A 22,084-nucleotide genomic window follows, 5' to 3' on the forward strand; every position below is an offset into this window, starting at 1 on the left:
ATGCTTTTCTGAGTCTTGCCTTTTTAGACAAGTGTTTCATATTGGTTTGTCTTTATGTTTTTTTAACGACAAATTTAATAGACAGTAGGAAGCCAACATAAAGGGGCGAACAGCAGGTAAGAGCACTGGGTGTTCCTTCCGAGGACCCAGGTTCAGTTCCCAGCTCCCACAGGGAAGTTTACAACCGTCTGTAACTCCAGTTCCAGGAGCTCCTACGCCCTCTTCTGGCCCCTGCACTGCAAGCTCGATGTACACAAGCCTAACCTATGGGCAGAAACACCTATAGGCATAAAAGAACTTTTTAAAAATTTTAACTAACGGGCCGGGCGGTGGTAGCGCACGCCTTTAATCCCAGCACTCGGGAGGCAGAGGTAGGCCTGGTCTACAAGAGCTAGTTCCAGGACAGGCTCCAAAACCACAGAGAAACCCTGTCTTGAAAAACCTAAAAAAAAAAAAAAAAAAAAAAAAAAAAAGATGTGTGTGTGTGTGTGTAATTGATTTTACTTTTTGAGATAGGATCTCACTGTGTAGCTCTGACTGACCTTGAGTTATGTAGACCAGGCTGGGCTTGAACTCACAGAGATTCAGTCTCCTGCCTCTGCCTCCCAGGTGTCAGGACTAAAAGCATGTTCCACCACACCCGACTACAGCTGATTTTTTTTTCACATAAAAGTTCATAGACATCTTTTCATATTGATATAGTTTTCTTACTTTTATTTATTATTTTAAAGTTTAGTTACACGTATGTATTGTATGTGTGCATACATGTACTACCGCATACCTGTGAGGGCGAGGGCAAGTTGCGGGCAGAGTTTCCCATTTCCACTGTGTGTGTCCTGAGGATTGAGCCCAGGTGACCGGCCCTGGTGACAAGTGCTTTTACCCACTGAGCCATTTTGACAGCCATAATTATAATGGTTCTCTTTCTTGCAGTAGTAAGGATTGAACCCAGGACCTTCTGCATGCCAGGCAAGAATTCTGCCTCTAATCTAGTCTAAGCCATGGGCCGGTGGGATGGCTCTGTGGGTAAAAGTGCCAGCCTTCAAGGCTGACAACTTGGCTTCAATCCCCAGACCCGTACACTGGAGGAAGTGAACTGACTTGGGAAGACTTAATTCTCTGACCTCCACGTTGCTGCGTGGGGGCAGCAACGGTGATAATTCTGCACACCGTTTAGCTGAGGAAAGACAAACGCTTCCATACTTCTGCGTATTGTGTAGAAGCAGATGTGCCGCAGATGCGCAGTATTTGCTGAATGCCTGCGATCGGATAGATGTCTGTGGAATGCCTGTACTTAGTGGTAGGCACCTGAAGGAAAACCAAACAATTGTAAGATGGTGAACTGGCCTTCCAGGATCTTTTACATGTCCTGAGGCTCTTAAGCTTACAAGCTTATTGAAGGAAGAAGATACGTTTTAGAGGCCCTGGAGGGCCCAGAGCCAAGAGGTATTTCTCAAACATCACAAACTTTCTCCCAGGTGAAGCAAGTCATGGGCCAGTGGATGATTCAGCAGGTAGAGGCTCCCGACTTCAAGCCTTAAGACCTGAGTTTGATCCCGGGTTCCACAGGATGGAAGGGAAGAGCTGAGTCCTGTAAATTGTCCTCTGACCTTCATATGATTGCTGTGGCTTGCACAAGATAGATAGATAGATAGATAGATAGATAGATAGATAGATAGATAGATAGATAGATAGATAGATAGATAGATAGATAGATTCTACATACATAGATGCATACATACATAGATGGTAGATGCATAGATAGATAGATAGATAGATAGATAGATAGATAGATAGATAGATAGACAGACAGACACTAGTCCTTTGAATCCCTTTGGCATTCTTCCCTGTCCGCGGGTCTGAAACTCATGTTCACTGAAGCATCACTTAGCAGCTTCCAGCTGTCCCTCTGTGACCTTATTGAGGTCACCTGTACTTGGGTTATTACTTAACCTTGACAGATTGTCCTTATCCCTTCACCCCCAAGTAAGTCAGACACAGAGACTCTACCGGAAGCTTCTGAAGGAAACGTAGCTTCTCAGTAAAGTAGACACTCATGACCTTTTGTTTTTTCTCCCTTTAGAACCTCGGTCCATGGCAGAGCCAGGTAAAGTTTGTCTCAACGCTAACTTACTAACGTGTGATGAGTGGTTTGAGAAACACATATGTGGAAACGTAATCATTCTAAAAGTGTGAAAGCAGTCAAGAAAAGGTGAAAATAAAAAGTTCTAGAAAGATCCAAATGAACTCTAGCTGTTATTGTAGAAGGGGGGGAGAGGGGTATGCTCAAATTTGCATATCAATTTAATATCTGATGTTAGTATAGTTAATTTTCTTTTTTTGTTTAGAATATTTATTTATCTATTTATTTATTATGTATATAATATCCTGTGTACATATATGCCTGCGTGCCAGAAGAGGGCACCAAACCTCGTTACAGATGGTTGTGAGCCACCATGTGGTTGCTGGGAATTGAACTCAGGACCTTTGGAAGAGCAGGCAATGCTCTTAACCGCTGAGCCATCTCTCCAGCCCCAGTATAGTTAATTTTCTGTGTTCCTGGGGCTGTTTTCCCTGTGACCATCACTCCCACTCATTTTATGCTCTCCTCGAAATGGGGCTCGGAATTTCTTTGATGTCTGATTCCTCAGCTTTTGTGTCTCTCAAACTTAGTAGACGAGAGGCTGAGAATATTGATTATTGAGAACACTTGCCTAGCTTACTCAAAGCCGTGGGTTTGAACCCCAGAACCAGTCAAAACAAAACAAAGAAATACTTTATGGACCAGATTCAGGAACGTGCTGAGATTAAATACAGCGCGTGTGCTGCTTCTTGAGCTGGTTTTGGAGAACGCTGAAGCAGAAGCCAGAGCCGTGAGGCATTTGCCGTAGACAGAACGAGCCATTTACAAAGCAGAGCCCTCAGGCTGTCTTTGTGGCTCTGGGTGAGGAGACGGTTGGCAATGCCATTGCAATTCTCTTCTAACAGCACGGGCATTCCGGAAGGAAGCACAGACCATCTGTATCTCATACCTACGCTAGACCATAGGGCGTAGAATAAAGACCTAAGGACTAACCAGCATTGCCTGCCGTGGCCTCCTGGGAAGTTCTTCTAGACAGTGGCTCTCAACCTTCCTGATGCAGGACCCTTTAATACAGTTCCTCATGTTGTGGTGACCCCCAACCATAAACTTATTTTCATTGCTACTTCATAACTGTAATTTTGCTACTGTTCTGAATCATAACATAAATATATCTGTTTTCCGATGGTAGTAGGTGACCCCTGTGAAAGGGTCATTTGACCCCCGGAGGGGTTGCAACCCATAGGTTGAGAACCGCTGCCCTGAGGGTTCTAGTTGACTTAAATCAGCATGAAGTCCTGAGATGCCAAACGTCCCCTAACACAGCTGTTTTAGTAATTTTGTTTTAATGACCCTGTTCGTCTCAAGTTTTCAAAAACATCTAACTGCATTAATTTCAGGATCTAGTCATTTCTGAGAATTACCTGTGTCGTCTCTCTCAAGACTCCATACTGTGTATCAGGCTGATTCATGGGCGTGACCATGGCATTCCAAAGGGAGATGGCTCTTCCATCTCCTCTCCCCGGGAATCTCCCTCTCTCTCTATCAGCAAATTGCTACTACTTAAACAAAGTAGCCTTTGACTGTCCAATTTTTTGTGCCGCTGGGGATCAAACCCAGGATCTCAAGCAGGAGCTCTCTCACCAAGATGCACCCCACCACCACCCCAGCCCTTCTGGCCAGTTTTAAACTGTGGCCTTTGTTTTAAATGATCTCACTGTGAAAGAGACTGGGGTTCGGAAAATTGTTTCATTAATTTTTCTGTTACACACACACTTCCTTTCCCTTCAACCCCCGCCCAATGTATTTTTGTGACTTCTTACTAGTTAATTGTTAGTTAATTTTTGTCATCTGGATTGATGACATAGAAACAGAATGTGTATTATGGGCAACCACTGGTCTTGGTTCATCCTCGATGGCAAATGCTGAAGAGAATAAGAAATCAGGAGTTTGAGGCCAACCTGCGACGCACCTTTGGGGGATGTAGCTCGATCGTTAGAGGGTTCCCCTAGCGTTGTATCCAACGCATCATCTCCAAACCCTCTTGTCAGTACCCAGCCTGTCAGCATGAGCCGTTGGTTTATGTATCTGGACTCTTTCAGCCTCCTAACCGGTCAGTTTGCTCCAATAGTTACCCGGTGCAGCTGTTTTCAAAGAACTAATGAAGTCAGCCCCTATGTCAATGTTTATAGAACCGCCATTTGGTATCATTTAGTCTCACAGCTCCGTCTCCGCGATTAGGTCGTTAACTTTTCTGTCTTACTGGCACACAGAGGAGATCTGCACTTTAGTCATTGCTGAGGTGTTTTCGGAAGATTCCGGATGCTTCACGTGCACCGCAAGCAACAAATACGGCACCGTGTCCAGCATTGCCCAGTTGGACGTGAAAGGTGAGCGCTCCCTAGCGGTTAGACTGGGAGTGGCAACTTCAAAGTCTTTGTAGTTTCTGTTTTTGTTTTTTGAGACATGGTTTCTCTGTTTAGCCTTGGCTGTCCTGAACCTCACTCTGTAGACCAGCCTGGCTCCAAACTCACAGAGATCCACCTGCCTCTGCCTCCTGAGGAGTGAGACTAAGGGTGTGTGCCACCAATGCCCAGTTGAGAGTATCTTTCTTTCTGATTCATATATGGATCATAAAGATTTAGATTACCTGCTGTGTAAGTGTGCGGTCAAAACCTGTTGTGGAAAGGCAGTAAAGTGCAAGACTGACTGAAAACAAGATTTTAAGTTGGGGCTTGGAGAAATGACTCAGCAGTTAAGAAGAGCCCTGGCTAGACTTCCCGAGGACCAAGGTCCAACATCCAACATTCACAGGGCAGCCTCACAGCCATCCATTACTCCAGAACCAGGCTATCCAGCACCATCTTCTGGCCTCCAAGGGCACTGCATACATGTAGGGCACGCACATACATACAGGCAAAGCACTCACACCTAAAATAAAGTATCTTTAAAATTTTTTGATTATTAAGGAAGTTGTTCCTGGGGGCTGGTGGATAAGATGGCTCAGCAGGTAAAGGTCCCTCCCACTAAGCCTGACTGATAGAATTCAGTCCCTAAGTCCTACACAGTGCAAGAGGAACACTGATTCCAGCCAGTTGTCCTTTGACCTCCTCCCTCCTGTTTTGGCATGCCTGCATGACTGTATACACACATGCACAAAATAAACTAATAACAGTGTGAAGAAAAATGTCCTTGTGACTGCAGATTATAGTTCGGCTGGTGGAGTGCTTGCCTAGCAAGCCCGAAGCCCCGGGTTCTTCTCCAGCACTGCGTAAACCAGACCATAAGGTACATACCTGTAATCCCAGCACTGGGAATGCGAAGGCAGGAGAGGTCATTGGCAACAGAGTGAGTTCAAGGTCAGCCTAGGATACATGAGACCCTTTCTCCAAGAAACATTTATGGACAATGTCCATTTTCCAAGTTCTCATTCCCCTTGCAGCCACAGCCTCCTCAGTGGCCCTGCTGTCTCTTCATAGCTCCCGAGAAAGCAGCTCTGTGGCTTTATATAAACCACTCAGATTCTTAAGAGCACTTCAAGGGGTTGGAAGGTATTCAGTAGGTGAAGTGCTTGATTCACGAGCTCGAGCGCCTGGGTTCAGTGCCCTGGATCTACGTGCAAAAGTCAGGCATGGTAGCCTATGCTTGTAATCGCTGCCCTGGGGAGAAAGAGATCTCCTGAAGTCTTCCTTTGGCCTCCACATGTGCACACACACACACGTAAAACACACAGAACGTAGCCAGGCGTGGTGGCGCAGACCTTTAATCCCAGCACTCAGGAGGCAGAGGCAGAGAAATCTCTGTGAGTTTGAGGCCAGCCTGGCCTACAGAGTGAGTTCCAGGGCAGGGCTGTTACACAAAGAAACCCTGTCTTGTAACAAAACAAATCAAAATAAAACCCAGAATGCCTAGATTCTAGAGGTAGGGACTCAGGGAGTCAAGCCCACCCACACGCTCAAATAAACCAAGCCTGTATTCCGCAGCCCTACACACGCGCACTCGGATATTCAACTCAGTTTTCCTAATATCTTCACCATTCTTGAAAGCTCTTGAGCAAGCACCTTCCTGGTGTGTGTTTCCATGGACTGATATTTTCCTACTTGTGCCCTAGCTCCAGGTGACACTTTCGGCTCAGTCCTCTTGGTGGCCTCCAGCTCAAGTTAATCTAATTGTCCTTTCAGGAAATGAAGACCTCAGCGATAACGGGGCTCTTCACTCCACCAACTCAACTACCACCCTGGCTGTGGCTGAGCAACAGCCCTCCCCACCCAACCCAGAGCCTCGTTCTGAGGAACAGCCCCCAAAGCCGAAGCTTGAAGGGGTCCTGGTGAACCATAACGAGCCCCGCTCCAGCTCCAGGATCGGGCTACGGGTGCACTTCAACCTGCCCGAGGATGACAGAGACAGTGAGGCCTCCTCTGGCAGTGGAGCAGCCAACGCCAGCCACACTAGGCCCAACTCCTTCCCTGAGAAGTTCAACGGACAGGAAACCAGGACCCCAGAGCCTTCCTCACCTGTCAAAGAGCCCCCTCCAGTCCTGGCTAAACCCAAACTGTAAGTAAAAATAGAATAACTGTGAGTGTCTGTGTGCCTTCCATGTGTGAAAAGAGACTGTTGATTCGTTCTCAGCAGCCCAGACCTGAATAATCACACAGAAGCTATGTTAATTACAACGCTGTTGGGCCAATGTCTCAGGCATATTTCTAGCTAGCTCTTACATCTTAAATTAACCCATTTCTATTAATCTGTGTATCTCCATGAGGCTGTAGTCTACAGGTAAGGTTCTGGCATGTGGTGTCTTTCTCCTTTGGCAGCTACATGCGTCTGCTTGACTCCACCTACTCCCATGAGTCTGACCTAAAAATTATAGAGATGGGGGCTGGCAGGATGGCTCAATTGGATAAAGGTGCTTGCCATACAAGCCTAAAGGCCCAGGTTCAAGACCAAGATTCAATCCCTGGGACCCATGTGGTAGAAGAAAAGCCACTCTCACGAGCATCCTCTGGCCTCCGCACACACACGTGTATACATACATACGTGTGTGCATGCATGCACACACACACAAACACACTAAAAATTAAATTTAAAAATGTTAATAGTAGAACTGGGCTGGGGATGTAGCTCGGTTACCAGAGTGCTTGCCTAGGGTGCAGGGTTTGAGCCCCGACACTGCAGCAGGGGAAGTCAGGCACACCTGCAAACACTTAGCAGGTGGAGGCAAGAGGATCTGATATTCAAGATCAACTTCAATTTCATACAGAGTTTGAGGCTAGCCTGGGCTTCTTGAGATCTTGCCTCAGACCCAAGCAAACAAAAGATAGAGTTGAAAAACATAATTCCAAGAGAGGAAGCAGACACTGAGTGCCGTGCAGAGCAGACGTCTTTGCGTCCCCATAAATGCGCTCTTCCACTCTTCCTCATTATTAACATTCCACCCACATAGCGTGGCTCCTAAATTCGGGAAATGCCTGTCTAATGAGTTCTCTAGGTAAAGCATTTCTGGACTCTTCCCAGAATAGTATACTCTTTCTTTTTTTTTTTTTTTTTTTTTTTTTTTTTTTTTTGGTTTTTCGAGACAGGGTTTCTCTGTGGCTTTGGAGCCTGTCCTGGAACTAGCTCTTGTAGACCAGGCTGGTCTCGAACTCACAGAGATCCGCCTGCCTCTGCCTCCCGAGTGCTGGGATTAAAGGCGTGCGCCACCACCGCCCGGCTATACTCTTTCTTGTACCTAATAATTTTTTTTTCCGAGACAGGGTTTCTCTGTAGTTTTGGTGCCTGTCCTGGAACTAGCTCTTGTAGACCAGGCTGGCCTCAAACTCACAGAGATCTGCCTGCCTCAGGTTCAACATGGTGATGGTTGACTTCTTTTTCAAAATGTTTCTTGTGTGTGTGTGTGTGTGTGTGTGTGATTATGTGCAGCACATGTGTGCAGGTGCTCTTGGAGGCCAGAAGAGGGAGTCGGATCCCCCGAAACTGGAATTACAGGTAAGTGTGAGCCACTATGCGGGTGCTGGGATCTGAACCTGGGTCTGCTGCAAGACCACTCATGTCTCCAGAGTTCTTTCTTTCTCATGTTGTGCTTGCACGTGATGATATATGTCAAGTGTGAGTGTGTGTGTATTTGTGTATGGTGTATGCATGTGTATGTGGATTCCTATGCCCAGAGGAAGACATTGATACCTGCAGTCTCTCTCTGCTTATTCCCTTGAGACACAGTCTCTCATTCAGCTTGGAACTTGACTGGCAACCAGAAAGCCCCTCTGGTCCTGCTGCCCTCCTCCCCATGCCAGCTATGTGCTGCCACACCATCTTTTTCACATGGGTGCTAAGGATTTGAACCCATGTTTTCAAACCTGCACAGCAAGTGCTCTCACGCACTGAACCGTCTCTCCAGCCCCCTTCCTCTTTTTAAGAACAAGAAAAGTCAAAGGTGATGTTTATAAGCAAGAGAAGTCTAAAGTTTATCAGGACATTTCTTTTGTTGTTGTTGGTTGTTTTTAAAACAAAGTGGTGTGGCCTGGCCTGGCAGGAAAGGAGGAGCTTAGCTGAGGCTGGCCTTGAACTCCTGACCCTCCTTTACCAAACACTCAAGTGCTAGGATTTAAGCATGCCCCACCATACACAGTGTCACAGGAGGACACTTTCAAGCGTAAAAGTTAATCTCTCTCTCTCTCTCTCTCTCTCTCTCTCTCTCTCTCTCTCTCTCTCTCTGTTGTTTTTCATGCAGTGACTCCACCCAGTTACAGCAGCTTCATCACCAAGTGTTACTGGAACAGCAGCAGCTGCAAAATGCATCTCCTTCATCACCCAAGGAGTCCACTTTCAACTTCAGCGCCTTGAACTCGGCTCCCCCGGCTCCCCCGGCTCCCCCGGCTCCCCCTGCAGTGACCATTTCCAGCAAGCAGGTGAAGGGTCCTGCACCACAGACGTTCAACTTGGCCCGGCCAAAGCTTTTCTTCCCCTCTGCAAGCACTTCCACGGCAGCTGTGTCCCCATCCAGCTCCCCAGTCTTCACCCTGAGTAACACTCCTCAGACAATCCAGAGGACGGTCAGCAAAGAAAGCCTCTTACTGTCTCATCCCTCTACACAAGGCAGATCTCCAGGGGGGCTCTCCATCCAAAATGAGCCAGCTCCTCCTGGCCCAGCAGAGCCGGCAGCGCCGCCACCACCGCTCACGTATCCCATCCCCAGTGGAAACCAGTTTCAGCCTCACTGTGTGTCCCCAACTCCTGTCTCTCCTACCGGTCGGATTCAGAACCCAGTGGCTTTCCTCAGCTCTGTCCTGCCTTCTCTCCCATCCATTCCACCCACCAATGCCATGGGGCTGCCTAAAAGCGCACCATCTGTGTAAGTGTCTTGAAGGTTTGGAGACGCCAGTTAAGAGGGACACATGCATAGAATAGCTTGGCCTGAGCCAGGACTCTCAGCGCGATGGGATTCTGATATAATCTTATTAAATAGATATAAAATGGATATTGAATGCCTCGGGGCAAGGGGCATGATTTTTTTTCCTTTCTTTCTTTCTTTCTTTCTTTCTTTCTTTCTTTCTTTCTTTTTTTCTTTTTTAGACAGGGTTTCTTTGTGTAACCCTGTCTATCCTGGAACTCACTATGTAGATCAAGCTAGCCTGGAACTCAAAGATTCACCTGCCCATTGGGTGCCAGGGCAGTGTGCCACAATGCTTGGCAATTAAAGCTAGGCAGTTCAGCCAGGCGGTGGTGGCACATGCCTAATACCAGCATTCGAGAGGCAGAGACAGGTGGATCTCTGTGAATTAGAGACCAGCCTGGTCTACAGAGTGAGTTCCAGGACAGGCTTCAAAGCTATAGAAACTCTGTCTTGAAAAACAAAACAAAACAAAACAAAACAGGTAGTTTATTTGGTAGAGCACTTGCCTAGCTTGAATGAAGCCCTAGGTTCGGTGCCCAGCATCTGATAACCTGCGTGTGGTTTGCACACCTGTTAATTCTAATGCTGAGAGTCAAAGATGGGAGGATCAGAAGTTCAAGATCATCCTCAACTACACAGCTAGTTCAAGGCCAGCCTGGGCTACGTGGAATCTTGTCTCAAAATAATAAAATAAAATGCCTCTACTTACAGTGCTGAGGTCAGGTGGTCATTTTATCCACTCCAACCTATATACACTGACTAGTCATTTCATATGGGTGCGGATTTCTTTTACAGACCGCCCCAGGGTCTGATGAAGAAAACCACAAAGGCCTCCCCGGCAATGAGTGACGATTACATCCTGGAGACTAAGAACTCAGTGATTCTAGACTTGGGGAAGAAAGTGAATTTTGGAGATCTCAGATCACACCAGCAGGTAAGAGTGTTGAACGCAAATGGTTGGGTGAAATCTGTTTTAAGGATGTGTGATGCAGTCTTTGGCTGTCCTTAAGAGGATGATCACAGCTTCGACGGCAGAGCATGCACTGAGCCAGCTGGGGAACTGTTGATGGAGAAGGCGGCTCTGAACCACTCCCATCAGGTTTACCTGTTTATGGGTGTGCACAGCAGCTGTAATTCTAGAAATCTCGAAACCAGAAATCTAGAAAGGACAGGTCATTTATCATTGGTTTGAGTTCTATACTGCCCATATTACACAGAAGGGTGTGTCTGTCTGTCTGTCTGTCTGTCTGTCGTGTCTGTGCTGTGTGTTTATCACTCTAGTTGGCAGTAAACTTGTGAGAATGGAGCCTAAAAATGAGGCAGGCTAAAGTCTCATGCAATAGTCAGCTTTTATTTAGAGCATCAAACGTGTGTGTGTGTGTGTGTGTGTGTGTGTGTGTGTGTGTGTTTGAGACAGGCTTTCTCTATGTAGCTCTGGCTGTTCTGAAACTCACTCTGTAGACCAGGCTGACCTCTGTCTCATAGAGTTGGCCTGCCTCCCTCCCAAGTGTGGGGATTAAAGGCATGCGCCTCCACTGCCCTGCAGAGCATCAGACTATACTCTGAGGGTTAAACAGAATCACATGAGTAAAGTGAGCAATCACAAGGACAAACTGCACATGGCAAAGCCATATTTTTTCAGACATATAAACAAATAACAATAGCCAGCTGTAATAATCTAAAACAAACTCACTCCTATCTGCCACACCTGGGAGGGGCACAAAAACACATCCCAAGAACAATTCCGTGGTTTTGAAGAAACCAATGTCACAAGACTCTCATTTTCTTCAAGTTCTTTTCACAGGCACTCAGAATTCTCCTCACACCACTCCACTCTTAAACTGTGTTCAGGTGTGTGTGTTCTTTCCTTTGATTACAGAGATCACGGGAGGCAGCTAATAAAGAAACTTTCCGTTTTTATTCTGAGAGTGAGTAACACAGAAGTGAGAAGTGGCCTAAATCAGAATGGGAAGTCGGACATGGACGTCCATCGGTGATGGATCTGTAGTGACAGTGCAGGAAGAACCTGTGGGTGTAACGTAAACACACTGCTTGCATTTTACACGGTCCATTAGGAACTCTGACATTGCTTGGAACTTTACACTTGGATCTGTATGTGGCAGAGACAGTTGACCTTGAGAGCAAGCAAAGTGCTGCCCAAACTGCCCAGAGCTCAGGGATTTAGTAACAGGCTAGGCGGCATTCTCTGCCACGGTATCCTTGCTCCTGAAGCTCAACCTGCCAAATGTTTAATCTGTCGCGGAAGCAACTTGGCCTTTATATTCTTATTTTAATGCTCATCAATTCATCCACTGTACTACATGGTTGGTACATTGATTAGCTGTATCTGGTTTTTTATATTTTTAATTTTATAAACATCACTATAAAAAGCTTGCAGATAAACTAATCGGGCTAAACTCTTACTTTAGTGCTCATCTTCAATTGATGATTGTATTACACGGTTGGTACACTGATCAGGTAAATCTGTGTGTTTTATATTTCAATTTTATAAACTTTACTGTAAAAAGCTTGCAGAAAGACTAACCACACACCAAAGGGAGCCAGACCCAAACTGTGTGTGTCTGTGGTATTCTCTACCTTTTGAGCAGCCTTTCTGAAGCTGGATTTCACACTTTCACTATCGGATATATTTTTATGCACTTATTTTCCAAAAGCTTACCAGGCGGGTTCCTCCCCAGGACCCATAACAAGGTAGAGGTAGAGGGGTGCTGGATGGCTCTCCTCAACTTGACACAAACCGTGACATTTCTGGAAGGAGGGAATCTATTTTTCTGTTGCTGTTGTTGTTTTTGCTTTTGTTTCTCTGTGTAGTCCTGGATGTCCTGGAACTCTCTCTGTAGACCAGGCTGGCCTCAAACTCACAGAGATCCTCCTGCCTCTGCCTCCTGAGTGCTGGGATTTAAGGTGTGTGTGTTGTGTGTGCCACCATCCCACCCAGCTGCCACATCAGATTGGGCTGCAGGCAAGTCTGCGTGATATTGTCTTGATTAGTGACTGATGTAAGAGGGCCTAGCCCACTGTGGGTGGTACCACCCCTGGGCAGTGGTCCTGGTCTGTATAAGAAAGTAAACTGGGGCTGTACCAGCTTGCATTCCCATGAGCGATGCAGAAGTCTTCCCTTTTCCCCATAACCTCTCCAGCATAAGTTGTCATCAGTGTTTTTGATCTTGGCCATTCTTACAGGTGTAAAATGGAATCTCAGAGTTGTTTTGATTTGCATTTCTCTGATGACTAAGGATGTTGAGCATTTCCTTTAGTGTCTTTTAGCCATTTTAGATTAATCTCCGGAGAGTTCTCTGTTTAGGTCTGCACTCTGTTTTTTTTTCTTTTTCTTTTTCTTTTTTTCTTTTTCTTTTTTTTTTTTTTTTTTTTTTTTTTTTGGTTTTTCGAGATAGGGTTTCTCTGTGGCTTTGGAGCCTGTCCTGTGCACTCTGTTTTTTTATTGGATTATTTGTTCTTTTGATGACCAATTTCGTGAGTTCTTTATATATTTTGGAGATCAGACCTCTGTCTGATGTGGGGTTGGTGAAGATCTTTCTCCCATTCTGTAGGCTGTCATTTTGTCTTGTTGACCATGTCCTTTGCTTTACAGAAGCTTTTCAGTTTCAGGAGGTCCCATTTATTAATTGTTTTTCTCAGTGTCTGTGCTACTGGGGTTATATTTAGGAAGTGGTCTCCTTTGCCAAGTATACTTCCCACTTTCTCTTCTATGAGGTTCTGTGTGGCTTTATGTTGAAGTCTTTGATCCATTTGGACTTGAGTGTTGTGAGGTAACCCAGACCCAGAAAGACAATTGTCACATGTACTCTCTCATAAGTGGTTTTTAAACATAAAGCAAGGAAAATCAGCCTACAAATCACAATCCCAGAGAACCTAGACAACAATGAAAACCCTAAGAAAGATATACATGGATCTAATCTACATAGGAAGTAGAAAAAGACATGATCTCCTGAGTAAATTGGGAGCATGGGGATTATGGGAGAGGGTTGAAGGGGATGGGAAAGAAAGGAAGGGAAGTAGAGAAAAATGTAGAGCTCAATAAAATAAAATAAAATAAAAACTGTAACATACTTTAGGGGAAAAAAGTAAACTGGGCAACCATGAGGAGCAAACCAGTAAGTAGCGTTACTCCATGGCCTCTGCTTCAGTTCCTGCCTTCAGGTTCCTGCCTTGAGTTCCTGCCCTGACTTCCCTGGATAATGGAAGCTGTAAGATGAAATAAACCCTGTCCTCTCAGAGTTGCTTTTGGTCATAGTCTTTATCACAGCTATAGAAACTTCAACTAAGGGGCCAGAGAAATGACTCCATGGTTAAGGATACTTTTTCAGAAGACCCGGGTTCAATGTCAAGTACTCATATGATGGCTCATAGGCATGTACATGCTACACAGACATATGTGTAAACAAAACATCCAGACACATAAAGTAAAAGTTAGTAAAACCCTAACTAAGAATGAACTCCAGGAAGCTGTCTGGGACATTGGCATGCTGTCCCGGCACGCATGCGTGACCCACAGCGCCCCCTTCCGATTGGCAGGAGTATAAAATTTCGAGCTTTGAGCAGAGACTGATGAACGAGATAGAGTTCCGCTTGGAGCGCACGCCCGTGGACGAATCAGACGACGAGATCCAGCACGATGAAATCCCCACGGGCAAGTGTATCGCACCCGTCTTCGACAAAAGACTCAAGCACTTCCGGGTGATGGAAGGCTCTCCGGTCACCTTCACCTGCAAAATTGTCGGGATCCCGGTTCCAAAGGTAGGGAAGATGGCCTGCCAGGTGACCGTCAGCAGCGTGGAACTATCTACAAGTTCTTTCAGAAAGTCTCACGGGGCTGGGATGTAGCTCAGCGGCAGAGTTCTTGCCTCTAATGGCTCTAACGTGTCCTCTAGATCAGAAAATAAATCTCGGGGAGTAAGAGAGATAGTTTCTCAGTTAAGAGCAATTGCTGGGATGGGCGTTCAGTTCCCAACACTGTTAACCACCTGTAACTCCAGCTCCAGGGCATCTGATGCCCTCTTCTGGCCTCTTCCTGAACCCCCACCCACCCACTAGAAACATTAAAAAGAAAAGTTTCAGGCTTGGAATGTAGTATGCATGAAACCTTGGATTCAGTCCTCAAAACCATATTAAAAAAAATTTTTTTGACTGGGTGGTGGTGGTGTCACATGACTTTAATCCCAAAAATCAGGAGGCAGAGACAGGCAGAACTCTGGGTACAAGCCCAGTCTAGATTACAAAGCCAGTTCCAGGACAGCTTAGGCTACACAGAGAAACCGTGTCTGGGGGAAAAAAAAATCAAACCCCAAACCAAACCAAACAAATAAAAGCAAAAAACAACAAAACCTAGACATGGTGATGCATGTCTGTAATCTCGACACTCAGGAGAATCATGAATTCAAGACCATCCTTGGCTATAGAATATGTTCGAGGCCAGCCTAGGCTGCATGAAACAAAACACACACACACAAAACAACAACAACAACAACAACAACAACTTATACTGTAGTGAAACATCTACAGAATAAAAATGAAAAATAATACTCAAAAATTAGCAAAGCCCAGGTGATTTAGAAAAAAAAAGATCAGGAACAGGATTATTAGGCTAAAAAGAAATCAGACTTGTTAGGGTTTTTTATTTTTTTATTTTTTGGGCAGGGTCCTGACTGTCCTGGGCCTCTCTATATAGACCAGGCTGGCTTCACAGCCATAGAGATCCACCTGCCTCTGTCTCTGGAGGGCGGGGATTAGAGGCAGGTGACACCACTTCAGACCTTGTTAGAATTTTAACAAAAGTGTAGACCAAACTTCTTAGTCATGCTGCCTTGTTCTGGATTATTGGCTCTCATCAAACTCACAAGATTACTCTTCTTTATTAGGTTTCGTTTCTACTCAGCACCCACACGGTGCCCTTTGCTGTACAGAGAGGGATATCTTAGTGTCCTTGCTGTTAGGTTAGCCAACGCCAGCAATGCCCCGTGCTTGGTGTTGGCTGCTGAACAATCCTCTGAGTCACCACATTCCTTGGCAATCAGGGAAGGATTTGCACCGGTGTGGCTGCGGCAGGGGATCCACTTTCACAAACACAAGAGCAGTACTGCCACACACGGATCGGTAACCAAGGAAGAGGCGAAGTGGGCACCTACAACCAGTACTTTATCCCTCTGCCCCCCACGCCCTCCTCCCACCCACCTCCCTGCCCCACCTTGAGGAACTCACTCTGGCACGTGCAGTGCTGACCACCGAAATATTTGCACAGCAAATCTGTACTGATTTCAGTCTTAGAGTTTGGTTTTGGGCCAGGGCTTAAATTTAGCAACTTGATCCTAGCCTTATTCCTTTTGATCCAATAAACCATCCTAGCCTTTCAGCTTCGTGGCTGGGGTTTACATAGGATAATAGGGGATGATCCAAGTTCCTGTGTTCATTATTTTACCTGTGAAGACATATCTGGTCCGTAAAACATCCTTAAGCTAATTATGAGGTACAATAAAGATAGTCAAAAGCTTTACCGCATGCTAAACTACATCGTATTTCTTACTGGAGTTCTGTATAGGTACAGAAGGAGGTGCACAGTATTCTGTCCTTTTGAATATATCTTATGATTTTTCTAAGTGTTTGCAGAAGATGAGTGTTTTGTCCCAGGGACGGCATTCAACCTCCGTCTCATATTCTGAAACTCCGGCATGGTGAGTCCTCACCAACAGCTCCTTCTCCCTCCAGGTTTATTGGTTCAAAGATGGAAAACAGATCTCTAAGAGAAGTGAGCACTGCAGAATGAGGCGAGAAGGAGACGGGACCTGTTCCCTGCACATCGAATCCACCAACGGTGACGATGACGGCAACTACACCATCATGGCGGCCAACCCCCAGGTGGGTGGCAGGGCTCCTGGGCATCAGAAGGAGTGATCCAGTGACAATGCATTGAGTTTGAAGGCAGAAAACAAATCAACACGAAAACAGGGGGCTGGAGAATTGGCTCAATAGTTAAGAGCATTTGCTGCTCTTCCAGAAGACCCATGTTCAGTTCCCCTCCCCACACACACATATAATTAAAGATTGTATGTGTGATGCAGATGCCCTCTGGGACCAGAAGAGGGTGTCAGATCCCCTAGAACTGGAGTAACAGGTGATGGTGTGGATGCCGGAAACGACTCTGGTCATCTGAAGTGCAGCAAGCTCTCTTAACTTCTTAACTGGGAGGTGCTATCACATGCCTTTGATCCCAGCACTCAAGAAGTAGAGACAGGCAGATCTCTGGGCTCAAGTTCAGCCTGGTCTACAGAGTGAGTTCCAGAACGGCCAGGGCTACACAGAGAAACCCTGTCTCGAAAAACAAAACAAAACTAAAATCGTATTGCTTTCATTTCTCTTGGGCAAAGATAATCTTTCATTGTTAGAAAAAAATGTATAATGTTTTGGTGAAGGAAACATTTATGTAAATGTGCATTTCTCCTTATTTTAATTTTGCTTGTTTTCTGCTTCTCAGGGGAGAATCAGCTGTTCTGGCCACTTGATGGTACAGAGTTTGCCCATTCGAAACAGACTCAGCCCTGCTGGTCAGTCTCACAGGTAATGCAGACCCCTCTTTTCTGGACCCCTCCCATGTCCCCACTCATCACAGTGACTCACTACCTAAATGTACGGCACACGCTGTGCCACCACCGGGTGCTCCTTGGAATACAGACATCAAGCCTGGTCCAGAGCCGGAGCATCCAAGTCAGAATTCGCACTTCAAACAGAATCCCCAAGAGATGCATGGGCACATTTAAGTTTGAGAAGCTTCAGGCTTTGGCATTTAAAAAACAAAAAACAAAAAAACAGTCTTCCATGTAGCCCAGACTGCCCTCAAATACAGCAGAGGATGACCTTAATCTGACACTTCTGCCTTCACCTCCTAAGTGTTGGGATTATAGGCTTGCACCACTACACCCAGTCTTTGTCGTACTGGGGAATGAACCTGGCTTCATGCATGCTAAACAGGCACTAGCCCAATTGAGCAACATTCCCAGTCCCTTTGATACAATTGTTATGGTTCAAAACATTGTAGCCACCTGTGCCCACAATGCCTGACAGACCCTTTGAAACCACGGGCTTTTCTATTGCCAGACAGAAACTAGAATATTTCTGCTGTCATCTCCATGATAACTGATTTTCTTCTCAGATTTTATGAAGTACTAATGAGAAAGAGCCTGGCTTTCCCCTGGAGTCTTAGGGTGCCACAAAGTCTTAGCAGATTGCTGCTGAGGCTGAGTTAAATGACTTACTAAAGGACCAAAAACAGAGGCCCATGTTTCACACAGTGTTACACTGCCCTCGGGAAGACGCTTCCTTTATCTTTGCTATTTTGTTTTGTTTTCAAGAACAGCTGTTACTGTTGGTCACTCTGACTGAGTTCAAGTTCTTGGTCATGTTTAATTATCAGCCATAATTTATTGCCGGGCTGAATTTTATTGTGGTCACAGCCATTTTGTTCTGGGTGATTTTGGGAGGGCCTTATTTTGGGCTCTCAGATGGAGTACTGATTTCTGTGTTTATTTTGATGACTTTTCAACAAGTTCCAAAGCCCACAGAGAGGGGAGCTAAGCCAATTAGTGCTGAATAACTTCAGAGAGGAAAAAACTAAGTCTTGCTTGTTTTATTTCCACTGTTTTTAATTACATGTATGGTCAGGGTGTGTGCACAGAGTACAGCAGATCCTCTTGAGCCGGAGTTACAGGTGCTTGTGAGCCACCCGGAGTGGGCGTTGGGGACTGAACTTGGGTCCTCCGGGGGCATCCAGTCCGGAGCCTATTTCCTGGATTTCAGAGTTTGGAGATGATTCTACAATGTACAATGCCACAAGGAGTTTTGGTTTTGTTTGAGTTTGGTTTGGCGCGCGTGCATGTGTGTGTGTGTGTGTGTGTGTGTGTGTGTGTGTGTGTGTGTGTGTGTATCAATTCTAAGCTGTGATTGATTGGCTGTCCAGTGAAGCCTTTCTACTGCAGGGTGTGGTTCATTTGGTAGAGTACTTACCTAGCATGCTCCAGGTCCTGGGTTCCATCTCCAGTAGGTACTACATAAACTGGGTGTAACGACGCTTGCCTATAATGTCAGAACTCAGGAGGTAGAGACAGGAGAACCAGTTCAAGGTCATCCTGGATTTACTTTTGAGCTCAGCCCAGGCTACAGGAGACCCTGCCTCATTATAGCCTTATAGCCATTTCTAAATGCACGTGGTTATTGATATACATTTGCAAATGCTTCTTGTAGGGGAAGGGCCAGAATGCAAGAGAGAGACAAGGAGCCTCTACAGGAGCGTTTTTTCCGGCCACATTTCCTGCAGGCCCCAGGTGACATGGTGGCTCACGAGGGCCGTCTCTGCCGGCTGGACTGTAAGGTACTTCCAAACACCTGTCCTTAGCTCCAGGCCTGTCCCGAGTTTTCATCTAGTTCCTTGTTTGCACTCATTTTTGTCTGTGTTTGTTATGTGGGGTTTCTCCCAGACAGAAGGGTCTTAGGGAAGGGAGGGAAATTGTCCCCTCCATAGGCTCCTTTAGAGCATTTTGTCTTTTTAATACCATACAGAAATATGCATTAAAATCTTAAACTATCTTAATAAAAATTATGTAAGCATAAAAATTTTTAAAGAAAAAAACCTGTTTTATGTGGGCCTTACATAAGTCAATTCTTCACTGTGAAAAGATAACCAAAAAGGACTAACGTGTACTTTTCCGTATGGTCCCTGGAATCCTTTATTGCTATGAAGCCAGAAGCTTAGATTTTTTTTGCATCTTTGGTTGTAGGGAGGGGAGAACCTTTGAAAAGTCATAGGTGTGAGAAGACAGAGCCAAAGCACTCTGAGTGAACAGGGTCGTTTCCTCACACTAAGCCACCTCTGTCACCTGTTGTGATTCTACATTCTGATTTATCAGTGAAGCTTCATAGGTTCAGGTCAGTGAAGGCTGGAGTTTAAACATGCGCAGACAACCCCTTCCTGTGCATGGCTCTTATCCTCCTCAGCTGCTGTCTAAATGACATTCAGGTTCTATGCTCTCCTGTCTCTAAACCCCAAACACTACTGGTGCCTGGCTCCCATCCCAAGAGATTCTGGTTTAATATTATAATTAGTCATCAAGATTTTTTTATACTTAGTCCATGAGCAAAATCTGAGAACTTTGATTTAATATCTGACTCTTCTCTAATTCTGGTATCTAAGCTGAAGTCAGCCCTCTTATTGATGCCACGGGCCTGTTTTATCCACTCAGCTCAGCCATTATTCCGCTCTAGGATATAATCACATGGGTTAATAGTGGCTGAAGGGAGGCCAGGATTCCACACAGTTCAAACTCACAGCGCCGTTCATTTAGATCCCTCTTCCCTGCGTTTCCCTTCGCCATCTATCTGGTGCCAACAAGGATAAAGCATCCACTCACCAGATAAACCTGCCTGTCATCAGCACCACCTGAATCAGCTGTTCCGTTGGTTCTTAGGTGAGTGGCTTACCGCCCCCAGAGCTGACGTGGCTGCTCAATGGGCGACCCGTGCTACCAGATGCCTCCCACAAGATGCTGGTCAGAGAGACGGGGGTCCACTCTCTGCTCATCGACCCGCTCACGCAACGCGACGCAGGGACCTATACGTGCGTGGCTACCAACAAAACCGGGCAGAATTCCTTTAGTTTGGAGCTCACCGTAGTAGGTAAGTCTCGCTGAGGGACCTCTAAGCAGAACTTCCTTCACGCTGACTGTCCGGATACTCAGGGGCCCTGGCAGAATTATGGAATCCCTCGCCCCAGCAATCTGTTTCCCCTTCGCCACAGTAGACCCTATTTTCTACACTGGTTTCTGAGATACATAGTAATCCAGACATGTAAGGTGGTTGCTTTTCATTTTAATCAGACAATCAATGGGAGCAACCGCAACACTTGACTAAACAATCAATGGGTTATTTAATCAGCTGTCACTAAATTCTAGTCTTTTGCCCTTCAGTCTGTGATTCCTGGAACACACCAGGCTCTTCTGTCCCTTGAGTTATGAACCTTTGCATTGCACCAGTGATACTGCTAACTGAATGGTCCTTAACCAGCCCTCTTCTCATTCAGGACCAAGGATTTATCAGCTCAGTTGGCAGAGTGCCCAACAACACACAGAGTCCACTTAGACCGGGTATGGCAGCATATACCTGACACTCAGCACTGCGGAGGTGGGGACAAGGAGGTCATCCCACAGAGATAAAACCAGCCCGGTTACCTGAAGCCTCCTCTCAAAAATAAAAGTAGGAATTAATAAAATGTAAAGGCTGAAGTTGAGGGTCACCACCCTGGCACAGTGGGTTCACCAGGCAGCCCTCGACCACCTCCCCTGGGTTTCCATGGCGCAAGAATAGGCAAGCTTCCCAGAGCGCTTGCAGACTGCGGTGTTCAGGTGGTCATTGTTCATAGCTCTGCCTCCCTGCGGGCTCTGAACTTCCACGGACAGAGGCGCTGGTTGGCTGTGTTGTGTTCTTACTTACAGAGAAGGAGATATGCCACCGCCTGCGTGTGGTTAGAGTGCAGCTTGCAGATGTAGTCTGGCCCCTTCTGCCACGGAGGCCTGGAAATCTAACTCAGGTCTTCAGGCTTAACGGCAATCACCTTTACCCACTGAGCCACGTGCTGAGACCTCAGTTTGGGTTTCTCTGATGTTTGCCTCAGAGGAAGGTGAACCCCAAATGTCAAATCCCAAAGCAAATGAGCCTTCACCTAATAAGATGGCATGAACAGAACACAGCAATGCCACAGAAAGGGAAGTAAGACATCATCAGCTGCAGGGCAAGTGGTCCAGTGGGGATCTTAGTGCTAGGCTTCCTCCCACTATGGGCAGCCCATTAAGTAAACCAACCTGAACTAGGCAATCCCAGCACGAGGGAGGCAGAGGCAGGCGGATGGATCTGAGTTTGAGGCCAGCCTGGTCTACAGAGTGAGTTCCAGGACGGCCAGGGCTACAAAAAAAGCCTGCCTTAGGAAAGAAAAGAAAAGAAAAGAAAAAAAAAAAGAAAAGAAAAGAAGGGAGGGAGGGAGGGAGGGAGGGAGGGAGGGAGGAAGAGAGGGAGGGAGGGAGGAAGGAAGGAAGGAAGGAAGGAAGGAAGGAAGGAAGGGAGGGAGGAAGGGAGGAAACCAACAGCCAGCACTGCTGTTCCTCTTCCTCAGCCAGTGGCTGCTCTTCTGTGAACCCTTTTCCTTTGTTCTTAATTTAATCTCACCAGCAAAATAGGAAACTGTAATTTTGCTGCAGGCTTATACCGTTTTCCATATTTCTAAAACAGTGACTTTGATAGATGAGGCTACCTTCTGGGGACGCATAATGTGGAAAAGGTTTACCCCAAATGCATTTATGGGAGGGAACATGCAAAATAGAAAAATGACAATGTGGCCAAATCTAAAGAGTCAGTTGGGGGCTGGAGAGGTGGTTCCGTGGTTAGAACACTCATTGCTGATGCAGAGGACCTGGATTTGGTCCCCAGAACCCACATGGCAGCTCACAGAAGCCTCTAACTCCTGTTCCAGGGGCTCTGAAGTCCTGCCTAGCCCTCAAGACCCCTGAATGCACAAAACTCACCCAGACTCCCATTCA

The 22,084-nt window shown here is 46.1% G+C and overlaps 1 protein-coding gene across 4 annotated transcripts in view; it reads left to right on the forward strand.

Moving 5' to 3' along the window:
* Mypn (myopalladin) overlaps positions 1-22,084 on the forward strand; it is a 95,915-nt gene that overhangs the window by 68,522 nt on the left and 5,309 nt on the right. For all 4 annotated transcript variants that reach the window (XM_075980101.1, XM_075980100.1, XM_075980099.1 and 1 more), the window contains 10 exons: positions 2,084-2,107; positions 4,354-4,470; positions 6,262-6,634; positions 8,808-9,428; positions 10,266-10,404; positions 14,028-14,249; positions 16,215-16,364; positions 16,981-17,063; positions 18,744-18,870; positions 19,964-20,171. In XM_075980101.1, coding sequence (XP_075836216.1) covers positions 2,084-2,107; positions 4,354-4,470; positions 6,262-6,634; positions 8,808-9,428; positions 10,266-10,404; positions 14,028-14,249; positions 16,215-16,364; positions 16,981-17,063; positions 18,744-18,870; positions 19,964-20,171 — 2,064 coding nt within the window. The remainder of the gene's footprint in view (positions 1-2,083; positions 2,108-4,353; positions 4,471-6,261; positions 6,635-8,807; positions 9,429-10,265; positions 10,405-14,027; positions 14,250-16,214; positions 16,365-16,980; positions 17,064-18,743; positions 18,871-19,963; positions 20,172-22,084) is intronic.

Source organism: Microtus pennsylvanicus, chromosome 7 (genome assembly GCF_037038515.1).
Source record: "Microtus pennsylvanicus isolate mMicPen1 chromosome 7, mMicPen1.hap1, whole genome shotgun sequence".
NCBI lineage: Eukaryota > Metazoa > Chordata > Mammalia > Rodentia > Cricetidae > Microtus > Microtus pennsylvanicus.